The sequence below is a fragment of the Glycine soja genome, chromosome 3 (assembly GCF_004193775.1).
Source record: "Glycine soja cultivar W05 chromosome 3, ASM419377v2, whole genome shotgun sequence".
Taxonomy (NCBI): Eukaryota; Viridiplantae; Streptophyta; class Magnoliopsida; order Fabales; family Fabaceae; genus Glycine; species Glycine soja.
In genome coordinates this window covers 47,613,665-47,625,246 of record NC_041004.1, presented here as the reverse complement: position 1 = coordinate 47,625,246, position 11,582 = coordinate 47,613,665, and the positions used below count along the sequence as shown (strand labels likewise).

The 11,582-nt window shown below is 26.9% G+C and overlaps 1 protein-coding gene across 2 annotated transcripts; it reads right to left on the bottom strand.

Annotated features, from left to right (window-relative positions):
- Window positions 1-869: 869 nt before the first annotated feature.
- On the bottom strand, window positions 870-6,222 carry LOC114407868 (potassium transporter 5-like). Of its 2 annotated transcripts, XM_028371144.1 has the most exons (9): window positions 5,958-6,222; window positions 5,640-5,862; window positions 3,208-3,456; window positions 2,925-2,966; window positions 2,567-2,827; window positions 2,436-2,488; window positions 1,946-2,060; window positions 1,563-1,817; window positions 870-1,452 (listed from the first exon to the last, which is right to left on the bottom strand). In XM_028371144.1, the coding sequence occupies exons 1-9, from the start codon at window positions 6,135-6,137 to the stop codon at window positions 1,073-1,075; spliced, it is 1,758 nt and encodes a 585-aa protein (XP_028226945.1). In that variant the 5' UTR covers window positions 6,138-6,222; the 3' UTR covers window positions 870-1,072. The 2 variants fall into 2 exon arrangements, with proteins under 2 accessions (XP_028226945.1, XP_028226946.1); XM_028371145.1 differs by lacking the exon at window positions 2,925-2,966.
- Window positions 6,223-11,582: the final 5,360 nt, after the last annotated feature.

The window sequence follows — 11,582 nt, the reverse complement described above, 5'->3', positions numbered from 1 at the left end:
TAAGTTGCGCAAGTCTCTCACGATTTAAGATGTTCATTCTAAATTCATTTCAAATTAAGACTATGTTTCACACAACTTTTTTGTCTTCACATGTAAGCTACTCTAAAGTTAAAAAAAAAAAAACATAGAATCAAGTAAAAGTTATTTGTCAATTTTTATTTTTTTAAAATTTAAAAGTTCTTTAAAACAAGAAGTTATTTAGCAAAAAAGAATTTGCTTAACAAAAAATCATCTCATATATTAAAAGAGTACATTTATAGAAAACAATGTTATATAAAATTAATTTAATTAACATAAAAGTATTTTAAAAATTAAATAAAATATGAAAACTAGATATACTTTAAAATAGTTTAAATAACAATTTAGTCCCTTAAAATAGAGAATTTTTAGCTTTAGTCTTTTAAAGTTTGATTTTAGATCTTACTATTGTAATTTTTTTTTGTTTTTTTAGTTCATATCATTGTGATTAATAATGTTATCAATATCACCATGTCATATTATTAAATGATGACATAATCAATTATCACGTCAATAAAAAATAATATTATAAAAAATATCACTCATCATGATAATATCATTCAAAAGAGAACTAATAATTTAAAGTGACATATTTATTGGGACTAAAAAATGTAATGAATAAAAACAAAAAGTTCAACTAGCTTCTTTTTAAAGTAGTTAATTTAATAAAATAAATAATTTTTAAAATAAGTAGTTTAAAACAAAAGTAGTTTATTTAATAAAATAGGTAGTTTCTTTTTTAAAAATGATCTTTATAATTATTTTTTTAAGTTTAAATAAATTGGCAAACTCTAGATCATTTATCATATTCTTTCTCTTATTTAATTACTATTCAATAAATCAATTAATAGTTGAGTTGAGAACATGAGATTTGACTCAATTTTGGATACACACAAAATTACCTAGATGTTATGAACTTGTGATTCACTTATTTGTTTAGTCAAATATTTCGTGCACACCTCATATGATAATCTACACCTAGGACGAGAAAGAAAAGAAAAAGATACATATTTGATGTGATAATAACAGAAAGATAGAAACAAAAGAAAAAGTGTTAATGGTTAAATAGAATGTTGGAGTGTCCAAGTATCAATTCGTACAGAAGTCCTATTCCGGGCACTCGCCTTACGTCTGGGTTGTTGGCCACTTCATTCAAATACGCACTTGAAACCTTGTTTTTCAGTTCAAACATGTATCTTTCTTTGTGCACATAATGCCATATTCCCATCACCGCCGTCAAGAACATAGCTGATACAATTGGAAGATACCCTCCTGCTGTAAACTTGGTTAGTTGAGAAGAGAAATAAACAATCTCAATGAAGCCAAATCCCAAAAAGAACACACCCACGCGCCACCGACTCTTTTTCCACAAAACAAGCATTATAAGCGATGCTAGAGTTGTTGTGATCATCATATCACCAATAACTGCCATCCCTGCATACATGCTTTTGTCAGTTAGAGTTACCACTAGTCTAGTACTACTAATTTTGTAGCCTCAAACTGGTAATAAATGATTATAGATAGATAGAGACAGAAATTATTACCATATGCATGGCAAATCTTTTCTGTGGTCTTGAAGGCAGCACAGACCACAATACATGCAATCATGAACATGTAGTTGACCTCAGGAATATACACCTGACCTTGATGTTTAACGGAAGTGTGCACTACCCTAACTCTTGGGAAACAACCTAGACTTATGGCCTGGGATATAATAGAGAATGCTCCTGAAATCATTGCCTGACTGGCTATAATGGCAGCAGCAAAAGCCACAACAAATGTTGGCCAATATAAGGGATCTGCATGTTATTATTCACAATTAATATATATAGGGGAAAAAAACATTTCATTATTAATTGAGCCTCAGTAATCAAATGAACTTCCACTCGTTAATGATCTTCTTGCTCTTTAAAATTAAACAACTTACCCGGTACACTATCATAGAAGGTATTAGCCACTTTCTCAGGGAACTTCCGTAGAAATGCTGCTTGCCCAATGTATGCAACCACTATTGCAGGACATGTAATGCAAGAAAAGCTAATCTGCAACACATATTATAATATATGATCAATTTAAGAGCAACTAAACAATCAATATTGCAACTTGAAACAATTTCTATTCAGGAATTGACCACAACGTAACATTAAATTTTGTCAAAAAAAAAAAAACACCTATAACAATCGGAGTGCAGCGATGATGAAGTGGGATAAGAACCAATCGGAGTGCAGCAATTATAAATATATAATGTATAACAATAATGTGAAATAAAATTATGTATGTGAACAACGTAACATTAAATTTTGTCAAAAAAAAAAGTATTAATTTTTTTATAAAAAAAATAATAAATTTTTTCAGCATATATATTCCCTAAACTGAAAGTATATATTTGCGTTTACGAGGATAAATTTATTACTTACTTGAATGGATCGTACATTAAAGTGACCCAAGTCAGCAAACATGGCCTGGGATCCTAAGATTATATGTATCTTAGTTAGAATTAAAGGTTGATACAATTTAATTAAGAAGATTTAGAATAGATGCTAGTCACCTGTTATGCACAAAAAGACTCCACCAAGCGATAACCATCCTTCCTTGCCGTTCCGTTTGAAGTAATCATATATATATTTTGGATTAAAAGCACGTAATACGCCAATGTCATATTTAAATAAATTGTAAAGGCCAATCCCACCGATGAATAAAAACCACACCAAAATTATTGGAGCGAATGAGAAACCCACTTTATCTGTACCAAATCGTTGCACATAAAATAGGACTGCCAAGATTGCTATAGTGATCCCCACAGCAGCATCTAGAGAAAAGAAAAATTTTAAAAACGCGCACACATTAAATTGACATGTGTCAACTTGTAACAAACTTTAAAGAAACAAAGACATTTATTTACGTACCTTGACCTAAAGATGTACTGATCCCACTTACCGCAGAAAGGACTGAACACACATTATTAAACAATATAGTAGTGTCAAGCCAGCTTTACAAATAATTTTTGTTTTACGTCATTCCTTTAATCATTTATTTTTTGTTTCTTTAATTATGGAGTATTTAAATTGATGTCAACATTTATAAAGCAAATATACCATAAAATATAGTAAATAGCAACATGGGACACATACTCATAATTAATTATTTAAAATTGAAAAACAAAATGAAACTATAAAATGACTAATTAACCTGAAATTGATGGCGTAAGAATCCCTTCTCCTATGACCATGGAAGTTCCCATTATAGCTAAAAGTAAAAGCACAATCCGCGCAACATGACTGCCCTCAAGCTTCTGCTTTAGTTTCTGGGCTCGTTTAAACTCAGTAGACGGTGTTTCAAGTTTGTAGTTAGAAAGCTCCCTGTCCTCTGGTTGTTGATTTGGAATCAAACTCATCTTTATATGCCTAAAGATTAGCGAATAGAGTGCAATTGCTCCACCTATATATACAAAAACTTATTAGTGGTGGTATTATTATTATTATTTTGTAAAACATACACAATATACTAGAAATAAATGCCATTAATTTTGGAATTGAGTGTAAAAAAAGTGAATATATCCAAATTGGTTACATATATATTTTTGGTTATACAAGCTATTTATATTAGTAACTTTTTTTAAGTGAATATATCACTAGATATATTTATTCATTTTTCTTGTTACTTTTTTTAAATAAATTATAGTATTATTATTATTATTTTGTTATTTTATATTTTTTGGTTATTCTAACAACTAATTTTATCAAACATCTATAATTTAATAAGTAGTTTTTTAACTTTCAACTACTAACTAGCTTTCACCTTTTAACTTTATTTATGTTTGACAAGATATTTCAGTTAATTTTTAACTTTTTTTATTAGTTGAAAAATTTATTTAATTGTTCGGTAAATAAGTCTTTTTTAATATTTTCTTACTAACTTCTATAATTTTTTGAAATATTACTTGAGATAGCATCTCTTAAAATGCTAGCAAAAAGCTTCTACTTTTTTATATTTTTTTTCATTTTTTATCTTTAATAAATTTATCAAATTTCTTGTTTATTATTTTCAAATAAATAATGATTTTATAGTTAGTTTACTAAATATTTATCATTTAATAAAAATAGTTTTTTAGCTTCCCGTTATCAGCTAACTTCTCAATTCCCAGTTAACATATTAGTTAATTTAGTTGAAAGGTTTTCAGTGGACAACAGGCCCCCGAATATTTTTTTGTGTTGGGACAAAATGAGAAATTCATTATTCGTTATTTTTTGTTTGGCTTAATTATCACTTTGATCCTAATTTATTTTAAAAGATATAATTTAGTTCCAAAGTTTTTAAAAATTCAATTTGGTTCCTAAGTTTTTTAAAATATTTAATTTGGGTCTCAATTTTTTTTAAATACATTAATCTATTCATTTTAAAAGATTTAATTTGTTACTCAAGTTTTTAAAAATATATTCAATTTGATCCTCAAAATTATAACCGAATTCGTTAAAAATAACTAAATTGATACATTTTTAAAAATTTAAGGAAAAAAATTAAATCTTTTAAAATAATTTGAAGATCAAATTAATAGTTAAACCTATATTATTACTCATCTAACTACTTTAATTTTAATATTTCGTCTCTTTTATACTCTCTTTTACCCCAATTTCATTTCAACCAAATACTCTTACTTTTCACTATGTTTCAACTCTTTTTCATCTCTTTACATTCCTCGTGTATTCATTCCTTTTCACACTTTTCTACCAAACTTTTGTTAAGGTTTTAACACAAAATTAAGAAATACAATTAATCCTTCTAATCCTTATTATAAGATTCAAATTAAAAATGTGATTTTGTCCTTTTTACAAGGTTCATTCTAAAATGTATTTTACATTAATTACTTTTAAAGAAAAATATTCTTAATTAAAGTCAATTTTAGAATGAAGTTATAGCGAAAGAAACATAATTTATTAATGTTTGTAAATTTTGTTTACAAAGATAAATTTGAAAAAAAAAATCTTTCAACTAAATTAACTAATTTTCTTAATTTATTATAATTAGTTAATAGCTAATTAGATCTTGTAATAAGGTATTAGTATTTCATAAAAAAATATTATACAAATTCCTTAGAGCATCATTAACAGAGATTCTTAAACTCAAAAAAATACATGTTCACTATCTATTACCTATTCTTGTTAAAGAATTCTCTACACTGAAGGTTGAGATATAGGGGGAGAACTCTCAAAATCTTATTTTTACCCAAAAAAAAAATGATTTAAGAATTCAAAATGCACTCTTTTGTTAAAAAAATATGATACTAGATACAACAAATATTTTTGTTTCAGATTTATTTTAGAAAGGAATTGTGGGACAATGCCAAATTAAATAAATGAAAACATAACTTTTTATTACTGATAAAAACATAACTTTTTATTACTAAAAAAAATACCTCCATGTGAAACGACATTTAAATGGGAATAAGGTAGTAGTTGAAAAAGTAATATTTAGTTAATAGTATTATTATAAATATGGAAACATACAGATGAATAGAGACAAAAACTATACTTTAAAAAGGTAAAAAAAAAAAAAAAAACCATGAAGGCCGTCTAGCTAACCAAAGGTGGAAGAAGGGAAGTTTGTTAATTTTTAGAACGTACCGTTGCCGTTGTCGTTGGCCCACAAAACGATGAAGACATATTTAAGCAAAGGTATGAGCACAATGGAATAGATGATGAGAGACAAGACACCAAGAATGTCATCAGTGTTGTTAATTTTTTTAGTGAAAGTGCTTGCATACACATAAAGTGGTGATGTACCAATATCACCATATACAACCCCTATGCTTTGAAATGCTAAGCTCAGCGTCGTCCTCCAATCCATCTGTTATAATTAATAATTAAGATTAAGAAGTAGAATAATTATATATAGAACAGTTAACTAACGTATAAAAATGAACATCTAGGGAGTGTACCTACCTGGTAGGGATCGTGTGCAACCATAGAAACTCTTCCAGCTTCTAAATTGAGAGAATCTACGCGGCGTAGCTTTGCCCATGGTACCTTTGGGTCTTTCGGCTTCATCAGGTTCTTCTCTGCAGTCTCCTTTCCTGTGTCCACCTCTTCCTCGATGCTCGTTCGATCTGCTTCTCCAGACATAGCTTCAGCTAGCTAGCTAGCACTTATATTATATACTCGATCTAACTTCTCTTCTTTTAATTTGGCTGGAGATGTTCATGATCAAGTTGCGTTTTGCATTGGTTTTTATAGGCACACAAGTCAGATCTTGATACCCTCATTCATTTCTACATATTATTTTATCGTCAATAATTGTACTATTTTATCTTTAAACCGCGCCTCCTTCGCGAGGTCTCGAGTTGACTTTTACGTTCGTATGGGTTATGAAAACACCTGCTTGGTTTACTCTATCCAAAGCATAGAATTTATTGTTTTAATTGGTTACTTATATTTTGCCGCGACGTCACTAATGTAGAATGTGTCTTTTTATTTTTATTTTACCTTCAAAAGATTCGTTACGCTTAAGTGAGACTTCATATATTCAATAGCAAGAGTATATTTAAATGAACAATCATTTTTACCTCGTGTTTCTTTCCTTTATTCATTAACATTGTTGAGCCTTGGATTTTTAGGCCTATGTACACTAATTACTATTTTGGTGATACCTTTTATAACCTTGCTTAAGTAACTCTAACCTAATGTTTACTAGTAATCAGGGTTACCATCTCTAATCAAGGTCGAAGGGTTATTCGGCCATATACATCATAAGGGCCAAAATGGTATTTGGCTATATACATTTTAGGTCATATTTTCATTATGTGAGTCTGGATAGGTGTTTTAGTGTCTACTTCTCTGATATAAAATAAATATCATAAAATGAGATTAATTTTAATAAATGATCAGTATAATGATTTTTATTTATACAAACATTTAATTATATTTTTAAAAATTATTATTATAAATTTGATATTTTTTTCAAATAATAGTTCATAATTAATTAATATATATGATGTCGTGACAAAAGTGGTATGAATGTAAAAAAAATCATATAATAATTCATAATTAATTTTTAAAAATATACTTTTTTAATTAAATAGTATTTTTTTGTTACAACCTGTGGTGCTGTGGTTGCAATATTTTATGAGATTCTTAAATTAAAGTATAATTTAAAATCGTTATTATTAGTTATGGGAAAAAAGTTTGCACCAATACCGGAAGTACATAGGTTTCATTAAATAATCGAAAAGTCAAGCAATAAAAAAATGGAGTTCAAAGAAAATCACGCAAAAAAAAAATAAAAAAAATACTCGTTTGTATACGCGAACGCGACATCAAATCTATCCGTACTAACCAATAATATACTCATTTAAAATTCTAAAGAGCTCTCTCCAAAAAGAATTTCGCTTAGTATTGATTCTTTTTTAAAATGTTTTTTACAGAAATGTTATTTGTATAGTAATTTTACAATTAAAATGTAATATTATACGATATGATAAAAAAATAAAGTATAAAATTATATACATATAAAAAAATATAAATAACATATCTAACACACTTTACTATTATTTAAAATTAACTATAAACCATACTTTTTTTATAGGTCTAATTTCGTATTTCTGATTTTATATGAGTGTGTTTGAAAGAATATCTTAAAGAATATTATGTTTCTACCACTCTTATAAATATAATTTTTTTCACTATTTATACAAATAATTAAGAATAAATATAAATTAATTAATTTAGTTTAAGGTTTCTTAATTTAATATAAGATGTAAATGTGATCTGTTGTTTGATGAAGTGTTTTATAGATAAACTATAAATGTAGCATACCTCATAGAAATTAAATCTAATTATTTTAAAATTTAAATGAAAAAATGTGTAAAAATAATTATAAAATGTGAAATTTGTAAAATATTAATAATTAAAAATAAAAGTAAACTAAAGCATAAATAGTTTTCAACTTTCGCTGGTAGTAATTTATTTTATTTGTCCAATACAAAATGCATTATTTGCCTTGTGATGTCATGAATTAACTGCCGGGGGTTTTAAATGTAATGATTATGCAAGTTTTTTCGGATCGAAACTGCACTGGCACTCTGGCAGCGTTGTGTGCACGAGGAGATCAAGGTAATTTTGTAGCAGCTATGACTTGCTGAAAAATACCTTACTTTAACGTTTTGGAAGGTGAAGCTTGGGGATTACTAGAAGCTATAAAGCTGGTGATTTTGCTAGACTTGAAAGATGTGATGTTTCAGGTGGATTGCAAGAACCATTGATAGATTGAAGGGTGAAAAGAAGGATCTAATTGAGGCTGGTCATATTATTGGAGAATGTAAAACATTGTTAGCATATAACTCATCCTTTTATATAGGATTTATCAAAGAAGCAACCTAATAGAATGTCTCATGAATTAGTAAAGGTAGTCCTGTTTTGTTCTAGTCTTTTCATTTTTTATCATATAGTTTCATGTACTGAAAATTTGATTTATAATAAAACGAATTAAGTATTATTGACTAAAAGAAATGTCATGAATTAATATTCATGTACTAATAATATAAAATAGTTTTATATCATCATTCAATTATAATTGATATAACTTTTAAAGTAGTTATTATAAAAGTTAATAATTTCATTATATATATATTGGTTGTGATTAGATAATGGTATAAAATTTTATATACTTTTAGAGTATAATCATTTTTCTCTTACAAAATATAAATTCATAAGATTTGAAAAAATATTATGAATTTTTAAGATTTTAAAAGATTATGTGAAATTAAAAAAAAACATTCAAAATTATTGATAAAGATCTATGAATTTTATCTACCTAACACTTTAAATAAAATTCATCTTATACAAATAATCCTAGACTTGTACATATCAAATTATTTTTTCCTAATATATTTACAAGCACAATAGTCTTATTTCCTTTAATCATCAATCATGTTAATTGTATAAAAATTATATATCACAGTGTCCACTAGTAACCTTGATATTTGTAACTATTCCCACAATAACAATCCCACCAAACAAAAAACATGTCTAATAATTGTTTCAAATCTCATTTATATATTTATCCACTTATATGTGAGTCAACTTCTCACATTTATTAAAATTATATATTTCTCATGTTCATATATATTCACATTCATTTATAAGTATAAGACTATAAACACGTAATCAAGATTGCACTAATTCAAATAATTGGAAAGATCTCTCATATCATACATTTCAAAGCATGCTCATCTTTGGTCGAAAGAGAAAAAAAATTATGAATGTCTATGACTTTCAACAAAGAGACAAAGGATTATGTTGTTGGAATTTTCTATTTCAATAATTAATGTGGGTTAATATTATAAGATAAATATATTAGTTATTTATCACTAGTGAGTTTTATTTTATGTGATTAAATTAAGTGAGTCCATTAAACAACTAAATTAGATGATATGGACTTAAATGAGTAGATGTCAATGTTGACTCATTGAGGGATAATAAGAATCTTATTAGGTTAACACGCTATAAGAAGACTATGGTCCCCAATATATATCGATGTCACACATAGTTCCTCTTCTCCCCATTTGAAGAGTTACGAAAGTCTTATTGTGGAATAATGAAGTTTCAGTTGAGGAAGAATCATGAAGCCACCAGTTATATTGTTAGCCAATTATACATTATCTTTACATCATTCTATAACAAATCCTAAAAATAGTGCATAGATTAAAAATCATTCACGGATTCAGATTTTGTTGTATTTGTTTGATAAATCATTATGAATTCATATATTCTTAAAAATCTTCTTAATAATCATGTAATGTGTTCATGATAGTTATTGATATTTTATAAGGATCCCTTAAAATTACAAGATATGTTTGATGGAAAAAGAAATAAAGTTTCATGAAATCTCAAGGGTTTTAGTGAAATTATTTAATGTGCATTTTATACTAAAGAGTCTCATGAAATCCATTAAAATTCATTCTAAGAGAGAATCATCAAAATTTGTATAGTTTTGAATATCATAAGATTTTTTTTAAAGTTATAAAAAATATTAATTAAATACCAACGAATTTTATTGATTTTCTTAAAAAATCTCAATAGTCTTGATTGAATACCACAAAACTTATGTATTTCTATTATTTAAAAATCTTGATTGAATACCTCAAGACTTTTTTTTTACCAAAAAAAGTATTTTAAAATCCTAGTTAAATATATTCTCCTAACCTTCTTAGCGGACAATAAAGATTGACCTAATTAATAAGGATCATACTCGTATCACATAAGAACATAAGTTTAAATCATGCTTTCATTGTGAAAATCTTGTTGATAATGCTTTCATTATGAAAATCTTGTTGATAGATAATTTATAAATACCTTTCTAAGTGTTTGGTAAGCCTTGAGGCATGCCTCGTGAGCTTCCAAAATTTAACTTACCTAAACTTTCTTATATAAAAAAAGACAATTTTTTAAACACAAAATTTATATGTGATTTTTTGGGTATTTTAAATTTAATTAAAATTTGAATCTAATTGATGCTTATATTTAATACAAAGTTTAATGCCCATGTAACAATTTAATATAATTTTTTATCATAAAAACTTGTAAGACTTGAAACATGTTTTGATCCGAATGAGTTTTTAAGATATAATTCACCTAAATTTTATTATATAAAAAATTTACCATAAAATTTAGATGTAACTTTTTAGGTATTTAAATTTTAATTAGAATTTGAATTTAATTTTTCTAATTGATGCTTATATTTATTACAATTTTTTATTATGTAAACTATTGAAGTAAAACTCTAATTCTAGTTAACCCAAAGAATTGGTACAATAAATTGGTAATTTTAAATTTAATTATATTTAAATTTCTACTAATAAAGATTAAGTTTAAATAATATAAGTTGATTAAGATTAAGAAAAAAAACTATTACTTTAGTTCCTAAAATTATACTATAACAATGTGAGGTTAGTTCTTGATGCTATCTTTTTTCCTGAAAAAAGTCCCTCAATCAGAAATCTTTGATACTGCCTCGCTTCCAAAATAACGAAAATGAATTTCGCATTTGTGAAAAAAAATTCTAAAAATAAGTATCATATTTAAATTTTCAATGTAATATTATTTTTTTCTGATTCTGTTGGAATGAGAGTGGGACAGTTAAGCATTGGCGATGATAAGCGGCAGGAGGAGGAGGAGGGTTCGATATATGTCCCCCTAAACCTAAAGAAGTTGGAAGCGTTGTTCTGAAACCTCCTTTGGTTTTAAAGAACTGAGAAAAGAGACGGTCTAAGCGATCAAGAGATACCTATAGTTTCTCATTGCTTTTTAAATTCTACTATAGTTATTAGTTGCATTGCTTCTTTATCATGCATCCCTCTCTTATTACTTCAATTCTGTCATTATGCCTGGATTGATTAGTTTCTTGACCACAAGGTATGTTCTTTCCCTTTATAACCAGGTATTGTTTTTGCATTTAGTCTAAATAGCACTATTATCCCTCGAATTCAAAGCTTTCTGATGTGCTTGACTATGCCGCACTTGTATCTTACTATGGATATCCACAAGAAAATCATTTAATAACTTGACTTTGAA

What these genes read in the sequence shown, in the direction of transcription:
- LOC114407868 (XM_028371144.1), bottom strand. Translation starts at nt 6,137, where the DNA reads ATGTCTGGAGAAGCAGATCGAACGAGCATCGAGGAAGAGGTGGACACA. An exon ending in TTGCACACGATCCCTACCAG is followed by an intron (nt 5,863 to 5,957) that starts GTAGGTACACTC and finishes TAATTATAACAG; the next exon opens with ATGGATTGGAGGACGACGCT. An exon ending in AGTCTTTTTGTGCATAACAG is followed by an intron (nt 2,489 to 2,566) that starts GTGACTAGCATC and finishes ATATAATCTTAG; the next exon opens with GATCCCAGGCCATGTTTGCT.